Source organism: Strongylocentrotus purpuratus, unplaced genomic scaffold (genome assembly GCF_000002235.5).
Source record: "Strongylocentrotus purpuratus isolate Spur 01 unplaced genomic scaffold, Spur_5.0 spur5_scaffold_17, whole genome shotgun sequence".
Lineage (NCBI taxonomy): Eukaryota > Metazoa > Echinodermata > Echinoidea > Camarodonta > Strongylocentrotidae > Strongylocentrotus > Strongylocentrotus purpuratus.
Genome location: NW_022145602.1, coordinates 23,426,875 through 23,454,156, shown reverse-complemented (window position 1 = coordinate 23,454,156; position 27,282 = coordinate 23,426,875). Strand labels below are relative to the sequence as shown.

General features: G+C 39.1%; 1 protein-coding gene across 4 annotated transcripts; it reads left to right on the top strand.

Moving 5' to 3' along the window:
• The first annotated feature begins 23 nt into the window (after positions 1-23).
• On the top strand, positions 24-27,282 carry LOC591220 (scavenger receptor cysteine-rich domain superfamily protein). Of its 4 annotated transcripts, none has more exons than XM_030987940.1 (11): positions 24-366; positions 6,832-6,946; positions 8,216-8,427; positions 12,697-13,011; positions 15,280-15,606; positions 17,055-17,369; positions 18,199-18,531; positions 22,043-22,369; positions 22,797-22,927; positions 24,367-24,631; positions 25,897-27,282. In XM_030987940.1, the coding sequence occupies exons 1-11, from the start codon at positions 285-287 to the stop codon at positions 25,977-25,979; spliced, it is 2,505 nt and encodes an 834-aa protein (XP_030843800.1). In that variant the 5' UTR covers positions 24-284; the 3' UTR covers positions 25,980-27,282. The 4 variants fall into 4 exon arrangements, with proteins under 4 accessions (XP_030843800.1, XP_030843799.1, XP_030843798.1 ...); XM_030987939.1 differs by having other exon boundaries at positions 6,832-6,950; positions 8,220-8,427; XM_030987938.1 differs by lacking the exon at positions 8,216-8,427 and having other exon boundaries at positions 26-366; positions 6,832-7,158.

Genomic DNA, 27,282 nt, shown 5'->3' with positions numbered 1-27,282 from the left:
AATAACATAAGAGAAGGTGATAGAAGGAAAAACAAAGAATAACATAAGGAAAAACAGAAAGAGGAAAGTTTTTGCATCGGAGTACCGCGCATGCGCATTACCAACTAAAACACGCCAAAACATCACTGAGCTTTTCAGTCGGTGATGTTTCCGCACAAGTGTAAACGGGTGTGCGAAACATCGCGACTTTTCAAAATGAGGTATTTGACAGTATAAATGCGCCTATTGTGTCAGAATACTTATGCATTTACAGGTGTGTGTCTCATAAATCGTGAAATATAAAGATGGGGACATTGGTCCCTATACTGCAGATTCTAGTCTGGATGCATGTACTATGGTGGGGTGTACAAGGAATGACTACCGAATGTGAGTATTGAATACGTATATAGAATATTGAACCAAACGCATACAGAGCGTCCCAGATAAATCAAAACCCCAAAACAAACGGTAATTGCGAGAACAGTATGAGCTGTGTTGAATTAATATTCTACTTTTCATAAACAAAGAAGTAATATGCTCTCGAATGATACATTGGGGAAACCAATTCATATATATTTCTGTGGGGGGGGGGGGGGGGTGACTGGCCGTATTCTTATTTTTAGGTTATGCGAAACTGAGTCGGAATTATGCTTCTTTTCAACCCTCCCCCCTTTCAAATTTTTGTCAAGTTGTCAAGTGGTCCTGATGTGTATAATGCGTAGACCAGGGTTTCTTAAACTTTTTCTTTGACGGTCCAGAAGCGATTTCTATGAAAGCTGTAAGGTCCGAAATGACACTTGTATACTGAAGATAATGAGGCTTGTTTTTGGTGTATATCTGATCCAAGGAGCATTGTTACAGTTACAAAAAAACAGGACCGCCAGTGCTTCCACTCGTTTAAATAGAGTTTCCTGAAAAATAACACCCAATATCCTGGAATTTGAAGGAATTTTCTTAAAACTTTCAAAATGCCTCTTACATGGATTTCTTATTTGGATGAATCGCAATGACGTTTTAATATATATTAATTATTGAGTAGGCTTATTTTGCTTTCTAATGGATCCATACAACATGGCAGAGCTTGAGAGGCCTGGCAGAGCCTTTTCAAGAGAGAAATTGTCTTTAGGAGAAAAAAAAGAGGTTATTTCTAAAATGAAATGAAAGGGCTATTTGACTTTCAAGAGAGAAAATAGTCTATAAGAGAGGAAGAGAAGTTATTTCTAAAATGAAATGAAAGGGCTTTTTCATTTCATTTTTTCTTTTGAAATAAACTCTCTTTCTCTCTTATAGACAATTTTATGAGATGGAATCTTCAATCTGAAGCCTTTTTGTGCTCTTTGAAAATAGCACACTGAATGGGGGCAGTGCAATTTAAATTTCAAGGGATGGATTAGAGTTTTTATTGAAAGTCAAATAGCCCTTTCATTTCTTAGAAATAAACTTTAATACATCCCTTGATATTTAAATTGCGCTGCCCCTATTGTGTCCTCTTTTTAAAGAGCACAACAGAGCCCGCAGATTAGGCAGCAAGTAGCAAAACAAACCCGTAACACTGGACACAACATTCAATGGGATGATGCCCACATCATTGAGTTTGAAACGCACTTCTGGTCAAGAATAGAAGAAGAATCTGCATAAAAAGGATGAATCCTTCACTGAATAGGGATTCTTGCTATACACTTATACCTTTGTGTAAATAATAAAAGGTCCACGAGAGTGGTTGTTAGAAGCTTAAACTACATAAAATTCTCTCCAATTTTGCAGGGGGAGAGCCTTTGCCGGGAGTCTTTAATAATAAAAGGGATAAATCCTTCACTGAATAGGGATTCTTGCTATATGTTACCTTTCTTCAGTGATCTCGAGGCAGCAGACAGCAAGAAATTGTGTAAATAATTTGCTGTTGCCGGGAGTCTTGCATGGGGCGGAGCCCCAGGAAGTTCTTGAACTTAAAAAAAAATAGGAAATTCCAAATAGTCGTCATGAGCGATAGAAATTGTAATTTCCTCCTTGAGAGTCACATAACCCCTTTCATTTCATTTTAGAAATAACCTCTCTTTCTCTCTTAAAGACAATTTTATATAACTTCTGTTTTCGTATTGTTGTACTTTCGTCCGCAGACTACTTAAGCACATGTCGAGCCAACTCAGTCGGAAATGTAATATGTAGGCCTAAGTGTAAAGTTAAGTTTCATGGTCTTCCTTTTTTTTCTTTTTTCTTTCTCTCTCTCTCCCTCTCTCTGTCTCTCTCCTGTTCCTCTATCTTCTTTTTTATAAACATTATTCTTTCTTTTCTTCTCATTTTTCTGTGTGTGACATGCGTTACGCGTACGTCTTTCAATGTCTTAATATGGTAGATTTACATTTTGATGTTTCCCTTTGTAGGTGCACCTTATATTCCAGAAAGTGCCCTATTTTGATGGTGCCCCCATGTATTGATCTCGATAAAAATAACTTTCTCATCAATTCTATTTCCAATAAATCTAATACTTGCACTAATCTCCAATTAAAAAAGAAAATTCTCTCAAGACAACATTATATAAAGGATTCATTAATGCAAGGCTATCTCGCGAGTAATCTCTCAATTTCTAACTTCCTGCTATCCTCATCTCCCAGTCTCCCTTGTTTTAATATTCCTCGTTACTTACTTCCAATTGAACTCCAACTTAATTGATGTTATACACTGTATCTATTCTTCAACTACAGGTAGATGCAAATGATATTAAAAAACAGTATATAAATCACACTCAGGATACAGCCAATTGACGAGAATTGCTTCAATCTATATTTTACATGTATCATTAATATATGGTTTTACAATGGCTATGGTGATGAGTTGTCTAGGTAACATGTTGATGTGTTTGTTAAAATGTATTACCATGGTGCACCTTCTTGGTTACAAAAAAAATATGTGTATGTATTAACGTAAGTTCGTGCCTTTACATATCACAGTAGAAATCAATGTTTTATATTTGATGCAGAATAATATTAATATTTGGAGATTAGAAACACAAACAGTTTCCATAACCGTTCAAGTGTTTCAAAAAAAAGTTAAGCAAACTTTCTCCTGGATGTAAATTCACACTAGCGTATAGCACTAGCGAGCTCTCCGATCCAGGCTAGACTCTTCGCGAGCGGTTTCATTGGAATTAATCGAGAAATTCCCCTCGCTAGCGTGTAAATAAAAAATACGCCGGCCGGCCATACGTAAATGGCAGTGACGGTAACGATGGATTAGGAGGAAGGGGTGCATACGTGAACTGCAAGCGTATTGGGGATGATCATACTATCATTTTAGAGTGTGTAATCTGGGTCGGAATCCAGCATAATATATTTATAGAAAAGAGGTTCACATAAAAGCACTCATGATAAAGCCGCGCCCGGCCCCTACAACATCATTTTGGATATTCAGATGATGGGGCGGGTGGCAGGGGTAGGGGGCAAAGTTCGCCCCACTTTTTCAAGTACCCCCAAAGGGCCACTTTTACTTTGTAAAGAAGTGCCCCTTCCCCTTTTTAACTCGAATAAGCACACATTTCATCAACACATGTGCCCCCTTTCCTACCTGATAAGGGCTATTTACAAAAATAAGGCCCTTCATAAATAAAAAATGTCCCTTTTCATCTCTGGTAAATGACCATTTTCATATATGAGAAGTTAATTCTTTTCACTTCAGTGCGCTCTTCACCTCCGATAATTGCCCCTATTCAAATCTGAGAGATGCTCGTTTTACTTTGAAAATTGAAAAGTACCCCTTCCCCTCCTGATAAGTACTCTTTTCATTTATGATGGGTTCCCATTTTCAACTTTGCTAACTGCTCTTTTATTTTGAATCGTGCCCCTTTTCCTTTCTAATAAGGGACCTATCCCCTTTTCACCTCTGATAAATCACTTCCTGATGGATGTTTGTCGACAAATGCCCATTTCTCATACCCATACTCATAAGTGCCCTTTCTCATTTCTGGTGAGTGCCTCCTTTCAGGTGTAAGAAGTGCCCCGTTTGAACCTTTGATAATTACTCTTTGTACCTTGACACATGCTCCTTTTCTTTTCTAATAAGTGTCTTTATCCCTTTCGATAAGTGTCCCCTTAAACTCTCACCATCAGGCACGTAGCCACGGGGGGGGGGGGGCACGTGCCCCCTAACCTGCTCATCAGTAGTCTTGCACCTAATTTAAAGCGACTAAGAGTAATTTCCCCTAAAGCTCGCTCGCTCGCTCGCATTTATAGATGATACAATTGTATGTCACTTTAAAACAAAGGATTTTTTAGTCTTCCGTGATGCTTATAACCCCATCATGATTTGGTTTTTTTCCTCTTTATAAGATGTAATTTTTCACTCTGCGACCTCACAGATCTTACATTTTTTCTCGCTCGCTTTGCTCGCTCGCAAATGAATATTCAGACAATCACACCCAGCCGAAAGTGTGATGCTCAAGCAATATCTTGTATAATATATAAAGAAAAACAAATGTTGAAATCGTCCCTGATAATGGAATCACAATTAAAGGGTATATACCAATGTCTAATAAAGTGTATATTATCGCTTTGAGATTTCGCTTTGTAGGTGCCCTTTTTGTTGGTGCTTTCCACTTTGTTTTAAATGACTTTTTGGTTTCCTCTCTTCAAATTCATTTTAATCACTCATACGTGAAATATGCATCATGCGAGTTACATCAAATGAAAGAAGAGGATCTAAGCTTTCCAAATATGTGCCATTTAGTAATTATAAATGTGACTAAGTTATGATAAAACATCGATAATTCTCGGTTTCGTTTTTTCTGGGACGCACTTTATAACACTGATTCCAATAGTAAATTAATTTATTCAGATGGTCATATCTCAGCCGATACTTAACATATTCAGTTGGTTTTCGACATTTGGACATTATTTTTAAAGCTCTATCGGAAAATGAAGAAAGAAAATTGAGAAAATTCCCAAAATAGTTTTTTGATGACGGCACACTTTACCACTCTATGGCAACCAAGTATGAGTTTGAAATACGTATAAAGAGTCAGACGCCATTAAACGTAATATGAATACTAACTGGGACCGTTTTTATGATTTAGACCTCTTCTTTTTGACATATACATGTAACCTACATGTACAGAATGCGACAATTGATCGTTTCAGTTTCCTCTAATTTAATATTCTTGCTATTCATATTTGGATGTATCTTGTTATTCTTTGCTATCTCTTGATGTAAAGTCACATAGATTGAAAAAAGAAGGCCTTCGGGTTATAGCTGTTTAGTTAATATTTATAATTTCTCGGCATACATGCAACTCACTACAAACCTTCCTGTCGTTTTGTATTCACTTTCAGCTTTTTGTGGCAGGAGAGGGATGAGGTAATACAGTGCGTCCCAGAAAAAATGAAACCGAGAATTATCGATGTTTTATCATAACTTAATCACAATTATAACTAATAAATGACACATATTTGGAAAGCTTAGATCCTCTTCTTTCACTTGATGCAACTCATATGATTCATATTTCATGCATGAGTTATTGAAAGCAATTTGAAGAGAGGAAACCAAAAAGTCTTTTGGCGGGCTGTATCTAAATTCAAGGAGAAAATCACATTTCTAAAAAGTTCAATTTCTGTCCTTTCATATGACACCTCAATCAATCAATCAATCAAACAAAGTTGACAAAAGACTTAACTCCGTTTCGTTGAAGATCAGCCATGCATCAGGTCTTTCGTCTTCTTTGTGCATGGATTGGTGATTATACATCGACATTTACTTGTCCATTTCTCGTATAATGTCTGTCAAGAATAAATTATATCCTCACAATCACTTCATAAAAAAAGAGATAAGAGCAATGTTCCAACTTGATGGGCAAAAGTGTACATACAGCTATTATTTTATAGCATTTGATATTGGACCTTACAACATTCAAATCTCAGTTGTCAGGAGTTTTGTCAAAGTGGTTGGTCTCTGCAGACTTTAAGTGTTTCACGTGATATTATCTGAACGCTATTCTCCCTTGTTCCTTTTCCTCTTCTACTTCTCTCTCTCTATCTCTCTCTCTCTCTCGCTTCCTTTCTTTCTTTTTTTTGGTGGCCGTTTGTTTTCCATTATGCATTGTTTACATAAAGATTATGTATATCCATTGTATGAATATTTTTACTCATGTATTCAAATAATTGTTTTATATACCCTGTATTAGATATCAAGTTCACGTGTGGGCAGAATAACATCGTGACGCGAAAGTTTAACATCAAAATTATCAAGCTTTGTAATTCGATAGTTCTCTATTTATATAGCTCAGAATATTTCGACGTTACCTACAGTCTTTATCAATGAATTATAATCCTTATTATAGCGTTTCCAAGGGAATTCACAAAAGGATATTATGATTAACCAGGCGTGTTTCCTTGGGAATGTTATGCAGCTAAAAGAAATAACAGCGATCAATCTTCTTTTTAAATTTTATTTATGTATCCTTCAACACGAGAATTTTATTTACATAATGATCATATATATATATATATATATATGTTTAGCTGTATTCTGTTCTATTTGTTATTATCTAGTGAATAAACTCCGTGATGTTTCGTGTGCTCAGTGTATCACTGTGTGTGTCACAATTATGTAAGCATCAAAACGATTGGGGCGAGGTGTGTTCACATATCAATACTGTGCAGATGTCTGTATTATTTTTTAAACAAATTTGCTCGTAAAGGACCTATACTGTAGGATTATATCTGTAGTCATTTGACAAGTCGTACACCCTGCTTTTGTTGTTATGTCTTGCCATTCATCTCTTCAATCCATGTCATTTTATTCTTTTAATCATACCGATTTCTCTCTCCTTCATTTAATTATATCTTCTCTATCTTCAATAAACAGCTCCTGAAGTTATCGGCGCCCGTCTGGTTGACGGATCTCGTAAATCAGAGGGAAGAGTGGAAGTTTACTACCAAGGACAATGGGGCACCGTCTGTGATAATCTTTGGACCATCAGGGAGGCCAGTGTGCTTTGTAAACAATTGGGATATACTGGAGCAGATGAGGTTGTAATAGCCGGTCATTTTGGACAAGGAGGTGGCGATGTACTACTGGATATGGTGCAATGTACTGGAGATGAGGTTAACCTGTTTGAATGCACACACAGTGCGATTCGAACCACCGCTTGTGAACATTCGGAAGACGTGGGCGTGGTCTGTACTTCTACAGGTTAGTCTGTTACCCCGAGCCATATTATATATATTTCATAATTGGGAATACTATCATGAAAGTTGATATGGGGTCTGGCGATCCCCAGGTCGACCGATCCTGAGTCGCCTTCTGAACGTAACAAAAAATTATGCAGACAAACGTATAGCAGTTATGTATAGGTGAATACATATACGGGTACCACAAGGTCATATACTTTGAGGTGGGCTTCTGTTTGTCACATAATATTATGAACATCCTCATTGGCATTCATCTCACGTATATTTGTTATAGTCATTTCCATTATTATAAGAATTGACCATTTTCATCCTTATAATCATCAGAGATTAATGACTGTGTAGTACTCGTACACGTATTTTTCTATACAAATCCACATATCACTTTGCATGATTTTTTTCGAAGCTCAGAAGTCGACTCAGGGTCCGTCGAATCCAAATAACCATTTTAATGCGGGTATTTCCATTGTTGCATATATATATATATATACCCCATACACACACACACACACACACACACGCACACACACACCCATATAAATATATATATATATATATATATATATATATAAGCAAGTTTAGTGAAACTGCAATTTCTGACAGTGCTCAACTGTAGGAGCAAATGTAGATATAGGAGTTGGAAGGTTACACTTTATTGGTACGAGTTATACAGACTGTTTCGCCAGAAGGCTCATCAGTAACTCTTACTGATGAGCCTTCTGGCGAAACAGTCTGTATAACTCGTACCAATAAAGTGTAACCTTCCAACTCCTATATCTATATATATATATATATATTACATATTGTATGTAATGTAATATATTACATAATATTAGTCCTATTTATCATAAAAATGGCATATTATCGCGATTGTTGTTATTCTTATCACTATTAACACCACCACTCCTATTACCACTACTAATCCTACTACTGTTTTTTCTCTTCTTTATTTTGTTCTGTTTATAATTGTTGTAGGTGACTAATCCTACTACTGTTTTTTCTCTTCTTTATTTTGTTCTGTTTATAATTGTTGTAATCTGTGATAATCTTTGGACCATCAGGGAGGCCAGTGTGCTTTGTAAACAATTGGGATATACTGGAGCAGATGAGGTTGTAATAGCCGGTCATTTTGGACAAGGAGGTGGCGATGTACTACTGGATATGGTGCAATGTACTGGAGATGAGGTTAACCTGTTTGAATGCACACACAGTGCGATTCGAACTACCGCTTGTGAACATTCGGAAGACGTGGGCGTGGTCTGTACTTCTACAGGTTAGTCTGTTACCCCGAGCCATATTATATATATTTCATAATTGGGAATACTATCATGAGAGTTGATATGGGGTCTGGCAATCCCCAAGTCGACCGATCCTGAGTCGCCTTCTGAACTTAACAAAAAATTATGTAGACAAGTACGTATAGTAGTTATGTATAGGTGAATACATATACGGGTACCACAACGTCATATACTTTGAGGTGGGCTTCTGTTTGTCTCATAATATTATGAACATCCTCATTGGCATTCATCTCACATATATTTGTTATAGTCATTTCCATTATTATAAGAATTGACAATTTTCATCCTTATAATCGTCAGAGATTAATGACTGTGTAGTACTCGTACATGCATTCATCTATACAAATCCACATATAATTATGCATGATTTTTTTTCGAAGCTCAGAAGTCGACTCAGGGTCCGTCGAATCCAAATAACCATTTTAATGCGGGTATTTCCATTGTTGCATATATATACCCCATACACACACACACACACCCATATAAATATATATATATATATATATATATTACATATTGTATGTAATGTAATATATTATATAATATTAGTCCTATTTATCATAAAAATGGCATATTATCGCGATTGTTGTTATTCTTATCACTATTAACACCACCACTACTATTACCACTACTAATCCTATTACTGTTTATTCTCTTCTTTATTTTGTTCTGTTTATAATTGTTGAAAATATATACATGTAGATCTGACTCTTTATATAAATTTCTTTTTTGTTTATAAGTTTATGCTCGCAAAACTTTATATCTATATTTTAGAATTAACCTTTTGAAAGGAAATAAACTTTTAATTGATTTGAAGCGACCTAAATCATTATTACTACATTATTATTCATTATCATTATTATAATACATATTATTATTATCATTATTATTATTATCATTACTATACCCCCCAACAACAAAATACTATTTGGGTCTAATATTCAGTGTTAAAGCCATACGTACTGCACTCGTTCGTTCGTCTGAAGAATATCAAGGAGTAGATCATCTAAATATATAGGAAGATCCTTATTTAACCAACTGACGGTTTCATCATCGAGCTCTTGAAGCACCATGAGGGGATTTGTAGATATGACAAGCATCGGTGACGTGATCCATAGTTTTGATCTTTCCACAGACACAGTTTGGCTATAGATCATCTCCAATTTTATGCAGGAAATATGGTGTACTGCCTACTCTAGTTCTGAAACAATTGAGGTTAACCCTGGCTTTTCTTGAGAGGTCACTGCCACTTGGTTCTGCACAGGGCTCTTGAAGGAACTCCTTCAAGTTAGTAGTAGAAGAATTCTACTGGCCTGACCAGTGTTTTGCTATCCAGGTGGGTTAGATGGAGGGGCGGGGGGGGGGGGGGGGGCTTCTTAAGCGGCAGCTCAGCAGCCTGTGTTGCAGAGTGTCTTCAAGGGAGACACTGTCCGTCAAAGGCAGAGGGGGCCGGAACAAGGCAGTCATTTCTGTTATGCTTTGGGGAAAGCTTAATGTATTGCAAATCTCGTCTGAGCTGAGCTGTTAGTATGTCAGATAGTATTGGCAAGATGACAGGTGTTCGAGTGAGTTTTCCGCTGATTAGTCTCATAGCATCATTGGGGACAACATCGACCTTGTGTACATGGGTGTTGTGGCTCTATGCGGGTGCGGCATACTCGGCGGTGGAGAATGCAAGTGCTAGGGTGGAGGTGCGAAGGGTGATGAAATCAGCTCCCCATTTCGTCCCAGCAAGCTTCTTTAGGAGAGATAATCTGGCTTGGGTCTTTTGAGCTGTGGCTTTGGCATACTCGTGGAAGGTGGGGCTTCGATCAAAAGTGACACCTAGGTACTTTGGTGTGGGAACGAAATTTAGCCTAGTCACATTAAGTAAGCTAATCAATTCTAGGTTGAGGCATATGTTTGCCAGATGGAAGACTGATGGTACAGTCTTCGGTATGCTTATCTTGAGATGCCATATGTTGAAGAACTCAGCTAGCATGCTCAGGTCCTTCTTCAGTGATGTTTCGATTGCCTCGAAGGAGGAGTTATCAAACCCCAGTGCGGTGTCGTATGCATAGGAATACTGCATGCATCCCCCTTGGGCATATCACAGACATAGATGTATGATAGTATCGGAGCGAGAACAGAGCATTGCGGCACAAATTTGCGGATCGAGTCTACTCTTTCTGCTGTATTCCCCAATTGGTGTTACAAGAACAAATTACCTGTTCTTGTACAAACAGCATGGTAAATTTGGCAATCCTTACATATGGAATGGTCTGCAGGATGATGAAGGTTAAGCCACGGTGCAATACTGTGTCAAATGCCGCAGTAAGGTCGAAAAGAACTGCACCAAACTTCTGCTTCTTCTGAAAGGCCATCTCTATGTAGTTGGCGAGCTGGACTTGGTGGTTGATTTAATTTCCTAAAACCTGCCTGGGTAGTAAGTAACTTCTCTTCGATAGTGTCGACGATTCTGGCAAGTGCCTTTTAAGTATCTTGTAGATGTGAGATAGCAGACTGATTGGACGATGGCTTTGGGGTTCGTTTGCAGGCTTCTTGGGCTTCAGAATGGCAAAAACTTTAGCGGTTTTCCTGTTTGATGGAATAGTGGATGTAGTCATCAGTTTCTTTATCTCAAAATTCACTGAGCGAGAGTGGGTTTTGGCCTCAGTGGTTTTATCTTGCCACTTTCCATTTTTAACCAAAACTGAAGCGATGGAGTTTGCAGTAACACGACAGTGTTTTGGAGCACTGCTTCGACCAGTGAGCTTTGTTCAATGGTCTTGGACTTGGTGTGGATTGTAGAGGTGTCGTGGACGAGTGGATATGTCACAGGACTGTGGATCACAAGGTCTGCGGTTCAAGTCCCACCGCGGCACTAATATCCTTTGGCAGGACATTGATCTACATTTGCCACTCTCCACCCAGGTGTTAAATGGGTACCCGGTAGGATGCGAAAGCTAATGTGCTTAGATTAGCAAGTGTGCGCTTGTAAAAATGACGCCTGGCTGGAATGCTCCCCAGGGAGTGGAGAATGTGCATACATTGTGTGCGGGTAAGCCTGAATCCGATGACCGGGGTAATAATATATATATCTGCAAAGCGCTTTGATAGGGCCCTCCTGAAAAGCGCCATATAAGAAATAATTATTATTATTTTGATGGTAGTCCAGGCCTCACTTCTAGATTGGGTAAAATGGATAGTCTTCCTCTTTTCTCCTAGTAATATCAGCAGGTCGTTCCCTACAGCTTCTCTTTGTTTAATGATGTTGGACTTAGTGTAGATTCATACAGATGCATGGTCGCATTCTGCGTCCCAGCATGAATTATACGGGTGTCTTCTGCCCCTCGGGATGCAGAATTTTGCCGCCAGATGTAACATGGAGCAGAAAGCAGATTAGGAGTCATTCACATTGCTGATGGAGGGGTCTGAAGGACGAGATGGAATAGCTTGTGTGTGAGTTCCTTGACATTGGACAAGTCAGCTTTTCTGAAATTCCGTCTTTTCCTTGGTAGGTTGGAAAGTTGAAGCTTGATGTCACTTGAGATGATGATCGGACAGTGGCCAGACCTTGGGAACTTTGGAAGGGCAGTTCCTGAGCAGGTGTGTCTGATGTTTGATAAAACCAGTGACAGTTCGGGCCAATATTAAGTCCATAATTTGTAGCTCCCTGGGTAGAATGTGGGGTTGTCCTTGCTGTCAAACAGTAACACTAGCTCCTGGGATTCAAGCCATTAACAAAAGTGAGCTTTTCATTCTGTTCGCTAGACGCAGGTTATGTTATAATGGAAGACACTCCGCGTCCCTCGGATAGGACGTTAAATGGAGGCCCAGAGTAGGGGAGAGTCATCACTTTTGTACATCAAGACCCTACTGCTTTTCGTATAAGAGCAAGATGGATACCCAAGGCCTGTGTAGTGGTCCCCCTAGCACATTTCGAATTAATGCAGTTTAATACATCGGAGGTCCTTTCATTCAGTTCGCTTTCCCCCTCCCAGGAACAGGTGACGCCTAATACCTGATACTAAGTCCTAATAATAATGATGATAAAATGATAATAAGAACAACACCAACAAAGATGATAATAAAATTGTTTGTCGTGAAAAATACAGGCGTCCAAAATCATGATCGTCTGGTGGGTCCCTGGGTTGCACAATTATCCCCAAAGTAGACAAATCTAAGAAAATTTAGTTGTTGAGTGATGTTCCGCTGTAGACTTTTCTTAACACATTGTATTATCCTTTTAACAATGTACGTAGGTTCTGTAAGACTGGGGGATGTTACATCATTTGGAAAAGGCAGACTGGAATATCTGGATGAGAACCAAGGCTGGGGAACTGTGTGCAACCAAACCTGGAGCCAATCCGACAACACAGTGGCATGTATCCGACTGGGATTCGATCCTCTTAGCGTCCATGATGTCTTCCCTGCTTCTGGAGGAGACGACCTGCCGATAGTGCTTGGAGGCCTTCGATGTTTCCAACAACATAGATTAGATGAATGTGAGAGGGATGATGACTGGACACCTGATAGATGTATGCATGCGCAGGATGTTGGGGTACAATGCAAACCCCGTGAGTATATACCGAAGTGCCAACTTTATATTCGCGCGTCAAGTTCATTACAAAAACCCAATCAAATGCGTCTATTACATTTTAAACACGTTTCAATAAGCCAGTTTACGGTTGCAGTCTGAGCATGAGCAGATAAAGGTCATTGCAGACAAGGGTGTCGATTTGTATCCGTGGTTGGGGGGGGGGGATGATAGGTGCCAAAATATTTTCGGCAATGGATCAATGCAGCCAAGAGGTAAGCGTGTGGTAGGTTGCACCTCTCTCCAAGGGCGTAGCCAGGATTTTATTTTAGGTGGGCGGTAGTGAGCACGCGAAACGCGCTCCCTCGGTGGTTGGGTGCAGGGAGGGGGAGTTTCCACTTCCTCCGCGAAGCGTGGAAGCTTTGACGTTTCATTAGATTATTAAGGAAAGAAAGAAAACGATTTGTTGTACCATTCTCGACTCTTTATCCTTGTCTTTATTCAGTTTTCCCGCTCGCGCGCGTAGCGCGGAAGCTTTGACGTTTCATTAAATTATTATAGGAAGAAGACGATTCGTTGTACCGTTCTCGACTCTAAATCCTTGTTTAAATCAAGTTCCCCTTCCTCCGCGCGTAGCGCGGAAGCTCTGACGTTTCATTATATTATTAAAGAAAGAAGACGATTCGATGTACCATTCTCGACTCTTAATCCGCGAAGCGCGAAAGCTTTGACGTTTCTTTAAATTATTTGCGAAAGAGGACGATTCGTTGTACCGTTCTCGACTCTAAATCCTTGTCTGAATTCTGTTTCCCCGCTCCCGCGCAAAGCGTGGAAGCTTTCTCCTTGTCTCCGATCTCATTACTAATTCGTCACAGAGTTCATCTATGTTTACACTGTCCAGTATTGTCTGATGTGCATTGCGCTTCGCGCTTACCTTTTAGCTCGTTGCTTTTTATTTGGCGCACTGCATTTCTATGATGCTGTTGATTGAACAAATTGAATAAGTTCATCAATTCCTGATGAAGCCGTATGAGCGAGAATTCAATTTATTCTTGTCTCATAATATACGGTTGTCTCATTTACTTCGTATATAATGTATGTATTATGAAAATGAGATACCAAAATGTGTATATTGATGGTCATATTGCGAGTAATAACCATTAACTACTCTCATCGGGTTCTCATCATTAATTTTTCTCTTGATTTTTTTTATGGTGAATTATTGGGGGGATGATTGTACAGGCCATCCCCCCACCTGAAATATTGGGGGGGGGGGGGGATATATCCCCCCATCCCCCGGGATCGTCACCCATGATTGCAGAACAAATTGTGCAATATACATGGAGACGAAATACTGGATACGTGCTCATGAAACTTATGTAATCATTATTCATTTATGCACTCCATGATACACAGGTGGAAGTATTCTTTGAAAAGGGGAAACAAAGGTTATTTATGTAGCACCTCCATCTCTGTAGGAGTGATTATTTCAAAATATACAAAGGGGGACCTCTTTATGTTTTGAAGATGTGTGGATATTCGGGGTCATTGCAGTAATGTGCTAACCGTGAACTGGTCTATTGCGAACTTGTATGCCGATTTTCTGAAACAACACTAAGGTTCCTGGTTCTAAACATCAAAGCCTGCGCATCATGTTCACCATGGAAATCACTGTAGCAACGGGCTTGAATTTTCGCAATTAAAGTAATCGAAATGATTGAATACGTCTTTGTAAAGTCACTCGATATGACTTATCATTCACTAGCTGTTACGAATAATAACTCAGTAGTCAGAGTACAAATTGGGTATATAATGTGTTGTTAGGTAGGGCAAGCCATAATGTTTGTCACACCAAGCAACATCATTCGGATTAAATAAATACATGATAGAAAGATTCAAAAGGTCTACAAGACCGACGTACAACGAAAACTCTATACCCTACGTATGGTGTATGAGCATGATACAAGAAACGGATGTCATATGGATCAATATTTTTTGTAATTGTTTGTTTATTTGTCATTTTGAATGTACATGTAAGCGACTATGTAGTATCTTTTGCATTTGTGCATTTTTCGTTTTACAAGTTTTTACATATCTGCTACGTGTACTGAGCATATCTTTAATATGATCTTGAATTTGTTTCTTTTGTTTTAATAAAACTATTATGGAGGCATGACTTACTGTTTATTACAATGTACACACAGAATATCATTATTAGATCCCATTTTCAAATTTAAACCAATGTTATGTTTATTATTGTTCAATGTCCGTCTTGTTTACTTCCTTACTTTCAATACACTCCTCGCAGCTGTGGGCATTAGATGGGTGTCAGTAGATTCCAATTTCGCGGGTATTCCTTCTGTATATTATGGACGGTCCTGGGGATCCTTCTGCTTGGACAATTGGGACATCAACGCAGCTCGTATATTCTGCATCAACAGTGGTTTTCAAGATGCAGTATATATAGCTAGCACGACAGGAGGTCCAGTGATTCCACCGAGTACGATTTTGAACACAATCAGCTGTACAGGAGAAGAAGAATACTTCACCGATTGTTCTCAGATAGAATGGGCCTATCAGGGAGAATGCAGTCAGGAGGCTAGACCATTTGTTGTGTGTCAAGATGGACAAAAAGGTAAGTCCTTCTCCTCTACCTCCCTAGGTGACTGGTATGTGCCCCTCACACCTCCCCCTCTCTTCCCCGGCCCCTCTCTGTCTATCAAACTGAAAAAAGTGTTAAGTTAGTTTAGCGTGCATAGATCAAAATTTAGCAGACCTTCTGTAATAGCAATACAGAGATGTCAACCATATTTTCCTCTCATTTTGCTTCTACGACAGCTCACACACGTCACTTAATAAGGATTTAAGCCGTTTTTAAACCCACAGCTTTCAACCAAAGTTTTCGCCATTTAACATCTACAGTTTTCACAATGTTTATCTAAAGTTCCCTAATAGCATTAATATAAAAGGGCCATAGTTTTCATCAACAATTCAACCAAAACCACTTTCTTCAAAGTTTTCAGTTGGAAATTTTACACACACAACACATAGTTTCTACCCACAATTTTGACCCTCTATTTTCATACACAGTTTTAAAAGCCCACTGCACTACTTGTAGCTACTTGCGCCCTCTATATAACAAACAATGCCTAATCGGTGACCATTGGTCCCCCATGATCCTCTTTTTCTTATGTTAACTGAGAGCTGAGTTGATGAGATAACCACCTGTCCAGTGACCTTGCAGGGCGCTCTAATCCCTCCTGTAAACTATGGCAGATAAGCTTTAAGTCATAGCTGTCACCTACTTTATTCACAGTTCACTTACATCGTTCACCCATGATTTTCAAACACAGAAACAAATTTCTACAATAGCTCTTGGCCACTTCCCATGTGCAAAAATTCCAGGAAAACCACTGAATATTGTTAGGACATACTTTGCCTTTAATATACGAAAGATCTGGCACTGTGGTATACTGATTAAGGCTCTAGGCTCTCATCGGAGAGATCGGGATTCGATCTTTGCTCGGTGTTATTCAATTTTTCTTATCTTTCAGATGATATGTTATTAAACTTGGTCTGAAACATTACATGAAATTATCTGGGATCCACCGGTTGATTATATCTTTTACCGAGGCTATAGTTAAATGTTAATATAAATGTGACACTATTTCTGAAACCAAATACATGTACAATCAAATAACCGCAAAACAGCGAATAACGCACAGTGAATATATTGCCCTCGATCATCGTTCATTGCGTGGCAGTACATGTGTGCAAACGTCGAGGATTATCTCCAAACATCAACCTGCTGTACTTTTCGATGAAACTTTTTAAAAGTTAATGCTCTGGATATATTTATTTGATGTTCGCCATTTGGAATGATCTTAACAGGAGACTTCCTTAATGGATTTTAACGATAACTGAACCAAAGCATTATTCTACGATAAAAATATTATCGGCGTTCTACTCACTGTGAATTAATGCTATTTTCTAACTGGCTGTATTCGGTTTTTCTAAATTTGTATCTACAGAATTGTTAATGAAACTGTTTATTTACTCGTCATGTAATAACACTGTTTACAGCACTCAATATCGTCAACCCGATTCCTGGTTACCCTGAATACGGTCGAGTAGAGGTGACCGTCAACAGACGATGGAAAGGTACCATATGTAACAGTACGTGGGACCAGGCTGCAGCTAACGTGGTCTGTCGTGAACTTGGTTTTAATCGAGGAGCGCGAAGGTTCTTAACCATCGGAGGAGGGGGTACCCTACAGATATTCGACGGCGTACACTGCACTGGAGATGAAGACAGTTTTAGCGATTGTCGGAGTGAGTTGGTCCCAGAATCGCGATCGGACTGCGATCACACTCAAGACGCTGGCGTCGAATGTTTTGGTAAGCGTGGTGTGGTAACGTTTTCAAAGGCTCGCTCAGATATGACGCGGTGAATCACCGCGTGAAAAATAAACATCCGCTGTGTGATAATAATAATAATAGCTCGTTCTTATATAGCGCTTTTCAGGACCGGAGGCCCTCTCAAAGGCTTTACAGATAAGTATATTATTACCCCGGTCATTGGATTCAGGCTTACCCGCACACAATGTATGCACATTCTCCACTCTCTGGGGAGCATTCCAGCCAGGCGTCATTTTTACAAGCGCACTCTTGCTAATCTAACCACATTAGTTTTCGCATCCTACCGGGTATCCATTTAACACCTGGGTGGAGAGTGGCAAATGTAGATTAATGTCTTGCCAAAGGACATTAGTGCTGCGGCGGGACTTGAACCACGGACCTTGTGATCCACAGTCCAGTGACTTATCCACTCGTCCACAACACCTCTATGAATGACATGTAACTTAATTTTTGAAAATGCAGGAAACAAATATCTTATAAAAGGTGAAGGATACACAATTAAATATGTCGTCATGAAAAAGAGGGAAAAAAGAAAAAGGTTTATCATCTCATATCTAAACTAGCCTATATGTTAAGGCAGGTGTATTTGTGGGTAGGTCTGTGTTCTTTCAGGCCAATTACCTACCTAATGTCTTTATGAAACTTTCTAACTATTTCAGGTAAGAATATCAGAATCACTTATTCGTACTTATCGTTTAAATTTTCATAAAAAAACATATTTAGTTGTGTTTGAAATATACATTTCTATGTAAGAGTGCCCTGAAGTTATCATCTTTTGTTTCAATCTCGTTCCATCTGTCCTGTCTAGCAAACGACGACTCATTGATTGACTTTGTAAGCGGTGCAGGTTCATATGAGGGCGTGGTGTATTACCAAGCAGAGGGTCGACGTGCCTTGATATGCGATCAGACATGGACTGACAAGGAAGCCACTGCGGCATGTCGTATGCAGGGATACGAAGGTGGTACAGCAACCAATGTAACCGATCTAGGACCAGAGGATTATACTGATATCTTCCAATGGGATATTGTGTGTGATGGCGATGAGGAAAGACTAGAAGACTGTACTTTGACAAAGGGAGACACCTCGACCTCGTGCGCTCCTGAAAACGTTGCTCAAGTCAGATGCGCACCAAATAAAGGTAATATATCAGTCTCATCATCTTGATGATAATGACAGGACAATTTTTTTATGGGTGTTGGGTTTACATAAAGCAATATCCCAGTGCGCCCCCGCTCATTCTTACCTGCCTTATGGTAGGCTTAATCAATCATAATGATGTACACAGGCGCGGATCCAGGATTTCTTAGGAGGGAGGCCCAAATTTGAAATTTTGCGAGCCAAATATTGGTACATAATGGTGACCAGAAGTGGTGACGTAAATAGGGGTGGGTAGGTGCAGGGAGGGGCGAGTTTCCCCCTTCCTTCCTCCGCAAAGCGCGGAAGCTTTGACATTTCAACAAATTATCAGAGAAAGAAGACGATTCGTTGTACCATTCCCAAAAATAATCCTCGCCTGAATTATGTTTTCCCCCATCCCGCGAGAAGCGCGAAAGCTTTTGCGTTTCATTGAATCATTAGAGAAAGAAGATGATTCGTTGTACCGTTCTCGACTCTTAATCTTCGTCTTGATTCAGTTCCCCCCAAAGCTTCGAAGCTTCATTAAAATATTAGAGAAAGAAGACGATTCGTTGTACCGTTCTCGATTCTTAATCCTTGTCTAGATTCAGTTTCCCCCTCCCGCGCGAAAAGCGGAAGCTTAGACGTTATATTTAATTATTAGAGACAGAAGAAGATTCGTTGCACCGTTCTCGAAAATTATCCTCGTCTGAATTCAGTTTCCCCTCCCGTCCCCCGCGCGAAGCTCGGAAGCTTTGACGTTTAATTAATTCATTAGAGAAAGAAGACGATTCGTTGTACCGTTCTCGACTCTGAATCCTTGTCTGAATTTCAAAAATGTTCTTTGTCTATTCCCTTTTCTTCCTACGTCCTGTTCCTTTTCACTCCTCTCTTTTTTGGCCGGCATTTATGGGGGGGGGGGGGACCACCCCCACCGCCCCCCTGGCTACGCGCCTGCGGTCAGATGAACATATGTTGATACCTTGTCCGCCCCGGAATCTCAGGGGTTTAAGGTTTTAATTACAGTCAGATAAGCAATATTTCGATACCTAATTGTTACAGTGGCAGGTCACTAATTGGCTTGGGGTTCAGGGGGCGGAGCCCCGGAATCCCAAGGGTTTTAGGCACTCAATTACGGTCAGATGAGTATCAAGGGGCCCGCCTTAGGGCTCTTAGTTGTGTCCAGGGGGCAGAGCCCCCGGAAGCCCAGGGGTTTTAGGCGTTTAATTACGGTCAGATGAGCATTTTTGATACCTTATTATTTGTGACACTGACAAGACACTATTTGGCGTGGGGTCCAGGGGGCAGAGCCCCCAGAAATCAGGGGTTTTTGGCATTAAATGACCGTCAATTAACTATTTTTTCTTTCTCGCTCTCTTTCTTTCTATTTCTCTTTAATATACTTTTTAAAAAAAAGTGTGGGGGGGGGGGGGGGGGAGGCTCGAGGATCCCGATTCCCGCCGTTCCGCGTGCCCTGATATGTAGGCATCTCAAGAAGCATTTTCTTGCCTGGCTGTAAATTTAGGAATTTGTCATTTTCCAACAAATTAACGCATAAAGTGAGGAAAAATCTCGGAAAATTATCTCATTTCAGCATTATTTGTAAACCACCGTTATGGAATTAGAAATAAACCACGTTTGAATTCTATTTCTCCAAAGCCCCCCCCCCCTCCGATCTACACCTTGTTGGCGGGAAAATTGCAACTGATATCCTTTACCTTTCTTCATTCTCTTTGTTTTTCTTCTTCCCTTTCTCTCCTCTTTCCCTTTCCCTTCACTTCCTTATCTCTCTTTTAGGTTTGCTGGGGGAGGGGGGGGGGGGGGGAGGGGCATGGTAATTTTGGTCCCCACCCAGCTCCACACGATCTCCGCTTCTTTTATCCCTTTTCGTTTTTTCTTCCTCTTTTTTGTTCCCTTTTAGCTCTCCTCTTTTCCTTTTCCTTCCTTCTCTTTTTTTTTTTTGATTGGGGGAAGGGGGGGGGGGGGGAGGCAACAGCCTGGGAGGCAAGTCCTTTTGCCCCCGATCTCCTTCTTCCCTCTTTTCTTTTCTTCTTCCTTTTCTTTTTTCTCCCTTTCTCTCCTCTTTCCCTCTTCTTCTTTTCCTTCTCTCTATCTCCTTTTTTTGCCGGGGGGGGGGGGGGTGGGCCAAGACCCGCTCGCCCCCCCACCCTGGATCCGCGCCTGGATGTACATGACCATCATACAAGGCAACTGCAAATATGAATTATACAAGGGAAATTGCTAAGGTTGGTAGCAGCCAGGAAAGAGGTGGTCCATATACGCGGCTGACCAAATAATCAAATATAAAAAGTCTTATGATTTAATTTAAGCTATAATAACAAGTAAAACTAATAACAATTACATGTAAAAAATAATACCAATATATGTCCATCAAATATTTTTTGTATTTACGTTAAAAAGTGTTAACAAATTTCAATTCACGTATTCCACGAGGTATAGTTCTCCATGAGCAAGGGTCCATTATATATTACTGTACGTTTTATTCGATGAGAACGGCCTGCTCTGTAAATTCATTTAAAAGATTGTTTAAACAAAGTTGTAATTTGTAATTGGATTAGCCAAACATACACTACGTGCATGTTCTGTAACATTTACGACTTAATAAATCTTTTCCTATTGACGTTACCGTTGAACTAGGTTAATGATATATGTTTATTTTGCAAACGAGTATTAATTTTGCCACGTCTATTTTTGCTGTGTCATATCTTTCTAATTGTACTATGGATTTTTTTGAACTGTTCTGTATAAACGTTATGCTTTTTGATTTAAATATGTTCATGTTTATTCAGAGCCCCAAGGAAGACCACTACTTATTGGTGAATTGGCTTCCCTGACAAAAGATTAGAAATAAATTAAATTAAATCTCGATAATAATGACTGAACTATTTATGGGTGTCCGGTTTACATGAAGCAGACCATACAACCAACAAATAGTCCTGTACGAGATCGAACCAAAAATATTCCCAACGCAACGCAAACGCAAATTCCAAGCGCCACAGAGTGACATTTATTATTGTTTATTTCTAACAGCTATACAGCAATCGATATCTGTAAACCGCGGGTATGCAACACCATATGTATCTGTACAGCTATCACATTGTCCGGGCCTGCGGTCCTTAAATGCGCTATAAAAGAATGAACTTTTATCATTATAATCATGGTATGCGTAGAGGCGCTGTAGTCCACCGGATAAGTCTCTGGTCTATGAACCACGAGCTTCAAATCACTGAGCAGCACTTTGACACTCTCCAACCAAGTGAGTTAAATTCATATCCAGCAGAAATGAATTCTTTTAGTTGTAATGGCTAAAAAAAAGCCGATGGTAATATTCAAATCATGAGCGCTATACAAGACTCCTCCCATAATATTATTACCCATACTGTTGTAATGATAGTTACTTTCATTATTATTATTATTATTATGATATTTATTATTAATGTTGTTGATGTGATTATTGTTATATATATCTAATAATACAAAATAACCCACTTAATGCAATTTTTTAAAACAAGATTTGGACTTGCGGATGACTGGAAGTGAGTTTTCAGAGCAAGGACGCGTGGAAACCTACAAGAACGGAGAATGGGTCAGATTTTTGGTGATTCCTACCCCATTTGTGTACAATCCTATCTACGACAGGCTTTGTAAAGCCATGGGGTATGAGGAAGTGTTGAATTATTACAATGGAGTAGCGCAGATGCCTTTCCAAGAAGGTTCACAGGATACAGGGTACCTGTGTCAGCTTCAACCCTTAGACAGCAGCTTCCAGTGTAGTGTCCTGACTGATACGACTGGACGTCGTTCTAATTACGAGACAGGCATTTTGTGCAAACCATTTGGTACGTCTGATGTCTGTCTGTGTTTTTTCATTGTTTTATCTCACTGCCAAGGGCACTTCTTCGAATCCGGGAAGGGGGGGGGGGTACATACACATCCCTCCACTTTTGGGTACGGGGTAGCTTGTAAAAATATAACTTACTTTTCTCGGGGTACAAAAATCAACCAGTCAGTCACCAGAAGCCCCCAAAATTCTTTATCTAGGGAAAGTTGTAAAACGGCAGGGAGTTTCGTTTTAATTTCTGTTTAGAAAAAATAATCATCATATAATATCTAAGTGGTATGTCTTACGCATAATGATGATGAAATGATTTGAATGGGTTCTAGTGAAATTACTGTTTACTGTTCAGAAACTTGTTATTTAAATTTGTTATTTTCTATCACAAGACGAATAATAGGGCTTCTTTCTCTTTTCTTTTGCGTTTACAGACATTGTGGCATACCATCCGATAAGATTGGTCGACATTAACACAAACGAGATCAACAACCAGTCAGGACGTGTAGAGATCTACCATGACGGCCAATGGGGAAACATTTGCGCGGATGCAGGTTATTCTGAAGTACGTACATCGTACACATTAGGGACTTTTGTATTGAGTGGACGAGAACTCGACGAACGCCGACTGATCCTGCGTGTCAACGTATTCAACTGCCCACGTTGACTACAATTAGAAATCCTTCAGATTTCACTTGACGATATACATGCATGCAGGAAGTAACACTTTAAAATGACGGACAAAGAAAGAGGACAAAATATACGGTTCCTCATTCTACCCTCAACAATTGCTTTGGTAGACAAAGGAACACCCCTTGACTGCTATTATGTAAAAATGTGTAGAACGTGTGAATGTGCATGTGACACCTGTTCTACACATTTTTACATAATAGCAGGAAAGGGATGTTCCTTTGTCTACCTGAGGAACTGTATATTTTTTGCGCACACGGCATATATACTAGTACCGTACTAGATTTAGGAAAATCAAGGTTGACGCATTCTCGATCACCGACTGAGACGACGTGACGCATGCGCAGTGCCTTGAAGTGACGTCACACGTTGCAGTCAAAGCTGTCGACGTGCAAATCTAAAAGTCCCTATTACAAGCGCGTAGACGCACTTCATATTCAGAGGCGTAGCACATGATCGATAGTGGAAACGAAAATGACAACTTATTTTGAAGATTTCCAAGAACATTTTACGCCAAACGATTATGACACCTTTGACTTGAATACGAGTAAAAATTAGGTTTTAAATAATTAACTAATTTTCCACACATATTTACAAAACCACCCTACTAGTATTTTCACAAAAGTTTTTAAATACGCTTTCACATATTTGCAACGTAAAGATATGATTTTTTTCAATCCAATTCTTGCTCTTTCAAAACAAAATAGCATCAGTCTTTAAACCTATGTGTTTTTGGAAATGTCTAACGATAAAGCGTAATCAAAGACAATATGAAGTGACACCATCGACACCACGATGACATGAAAGCGTTCCTATACAACATATGGGTTGTCCTTTTCTTGCTTGCTGTAGTACTTTACCCGTAATTTACTACGGATATTTTAAACTGCAGCGAGAAGGCGTCTTGTTAAACTTACCAACGCACCATGTTTCAGACAGGCAAGAAGCAAATCGTAAAGACTCGCGGAGTTGCTTTAATTTGTTCAAGACAACTTTTAACAACTCAACGAGCCGTCTTATTTTTTGAACGAGGGGGCGAGTTGTGCAAACGCGTCGAGGTGCCTTGTTTAAAGATGGGAAGGCGGGAAGGTGCATTGGCGAGTTTTAACTAGTCGCCATCTTGCTGCAAATTTAAGATTCCATACTTTCCTCACTCCGTATCAAATTCACAAAAATGAATGACTTTTGACATTGTTTTGGCCTTTTAGATGTTTATTGACTTGTTCTTGCTCCCCCTACCCTCCTCGGTTTCTACCTTTTTCTTCTCTTTAACAACTCTAGTAATTTCCTAATTTTCTTTGTGTGCGTGTGCAGCTTGTATGTTCCGACCTTGGTTATACGGACACGACGGATGCTACTAGTCTTGATACACAGACGGTTGGCGAAGGGACAATGACCTGGTTCAGCACACAAATCTTGTATACTACGTGTAACACCGTATTTGGCTGTCAACACTCAGCGTGGGGAGATCCCCTAATTGATTGTAATCCTATGGCAGTTCGTTGTGTAAACCAGGGGCCCGTTGTTGACCCCGTTGTTGACCCCGTTACGGACCCCATTGTGGACACCGGCGGGAGAGGTAAGAAGAAGATGCCCAAATATCGCCATACTGTTCTGAAAACACTACCGAAAAACTAGCTCAGGTTTGGTTCGGACGGGGTGTGCTGCTGAAGTCTCGAAATCACTACCCATTTTTAAGGGTAATTTGGGGATTTTTTTTTCTCGAGGTAAAGCTCAATTTTTTTATGTTTGCCATGAAAAGACACGAACATTTTTGAAACTTAAACAAACGGACCTATTCTTAAGTTTTTTTGTTGTTTTGTTTTGTTTTGTTTGTTTGTTTTGTTTTGTTTTGTTTGTTTTGTTTTGTTTTGTTTTGTTTTTGTTTTGTTTTTTTTTTTTTGGGGGGGGGGGGGGGGGTGAAAAGGAAAAGCGGCACATCCCCGTAGGCCTATGTCTTAATATGTGAGTACCCCCCCCCCCCCGGGCTCAGGTCAGCTGTAGCAGTATTTTTCTAAGCCTAACCTAGCCATCCTAGCCCTGTATTTGAATATAATTATTTGAATATGAATATTTGAATATGAATATAAGAATATGATTATTTGAAAATAAGAATATGAATATTTGAATATAAGAATATGAATATAAGAACATAAGAATATGAATATTTGAATATAAGAATATGAATATGAAAATTTGCGTTGATACGGTGTGGTAGAATTCATAATCAAATTGGCCAGATAATGCAATATATGTTACAATGAATATTGACAAATTTAGACCTGGGTGTATAGTCATTCGTTTATAGTTAGCCTCCCGATTTTTCTCGCGGTGTCATTTATTTTAAGTAAGCATAGCTTTGCACTTGTAATTTTTATATTCGAAATCTCCTTATTTGATAAATTATCGCATTAGATTCTGTGCGCGTGCGTATTATGAATAGTTATGACTAGCGCATGACATATAGCTTTCTTTCGAGCCAATCAAATGCAGCGCTAGGATGGCTAGATTAGCTGCGCTGTTGTTTCTCGCGTCGAGTCCTCTGACAGGGATGTGGGAATGAGATTTTGGGCTACGCACTGTTGGCAAGTTTATCACGAGATGGCGCTGTGCAATATATATTTTGCGAGGGCAAAAAACTTTTTAAGTCCAGTATCGTTTTAAATAGACTTTTGAGATGGATCGGTCATCTGTCACATGGTTATAAGAAATATCGAGCTTGCAAAAAACGTCGATGTTTGAATACTTCGTACAAATTAGTATTACTACTCCGCAAACTATCCAACCTTGTCTCTTGTTATGATTAATTTAAATTTTCTTTTTTGTTCTCCAAATGTTAATCAGCTTCATCTTTGGACGGTTTAGCATTATCCCTCATCATCGTGTTGGTCGTTGTTACAGTCGATGTCGGATTCGTTGATGTCTAAAGACTACAGGAAAATCTTTGATCAAAATCAGCGTCATTCCGGTGGCTACATGTCGTTTGCCCGAAGGTTCCTGATTCCAAATGTCCATAATTCCGGTAGTACGTTACTGCGAAGGTTAATGATTCCGAAAATTAAGTAGGGTTTTTAATTCCGAATACAAGTATGAAATTTATTTAAAAAAAAAAAATCATAATTTCATAAATGAGTAAGGTTTCATAATTCCGAAATTAAAATAGAACCCGGTTGTATTTTTTCCGGAATTTAATTCAATTATGAATAGGCCCTACTACTCCATTCCTTAAATTACGTATCTTTGGAATAATGAACCCAATTTTATGTTTGTATTGATATATACTACTTCGTATCGGGAATTGCAAACCTTTCGAATAATGAAACTTCAGACAAAATGTATGAAATGTTCAAATTATGATTCCTATTTAATTGTCTTAAGTTATGAGCCCAGTGGTATTGGGAACATTGTGTCTAAGAATTATAAACCTTTGGAAAATCAACCTTTGGGAAAAAACAAGTAACCACATATCGGTGTAGAGATTTAATTAAAATGCACCTTCGGGAAAACCAATATACGGAAACGACGATCAGTTTTCGAATCAATCACATTTTGATACACCAATGAAGTGTAGAATAAAGCCCCTAAATCCAGAAATCACGAATAAATCCAGCTTACGTGGTTTCATCGAGTCTTCGCATCAAGTCGGGCTGCAGGGTATTCATACAAGATCCGGTAAAATTAACTGCAAATTATCCCATTTGTTTTCTTCTCAAAACTTCTCCTTGAGATTGACTTAAAGATAATCCCTTTAAATATACACTATATACTCTTAAACATTTCAACGATACGGAATGACTTTGTAAACTTATTTTGTTTATAATGTGTTTATATCTTTAAAAGAGTTAAACGTTTAATGCCTCTTAAATATGTAAATTGGTTAAAATATAACGACAAATATTCAATTGTTGAAGTAATTTTTTGTAGGCCTATCATTTTATTGATTGAGTGTCTTTCGCAATTCGTCTTTCTTGTAGTGCAAAATGAAGTTGGTTTTTTTACCTATATCATTTATGATTGTATTGTAACTGACTGATGCATAACGATATAAATGGATGTAATTTTAAACAATGTGCAGGCCTTCAACAAGAGCTCTAATTTAATACGAATTAAAGTTTTATACATCTAAAATGTCATCAGAGGTGTCTCCTCCTGTCCAAGAATTCTCCGAAAAGTTGTATGTTTTTCGTTAGTGTATTGAGAAAGAATGGAATAAAAAAGCATGAAGAGTGA

Coding starts and splice junctions, on each gene's coding strand:
- LOC591220 (XM_030987940.1), top strand. CDS start 285: ATGGGGACATTGGTCCCTATACTGCAGATTCTAGTCTGGATGCATGTA. Junction 15,607..17,054: donor GTGTCAAGATGGACAAAAAG/GTAAGTCCTTCT, acceptor CACTGTTTACAG/CACTCAATATCGTCAACCCG. Junction 18,532..22,042: donor CAGATGCGCACCAAATAAAG/GTAATATATCAG, acceptor TTTTAAAACAAG/ATTTGGACTTGCGGATGACT.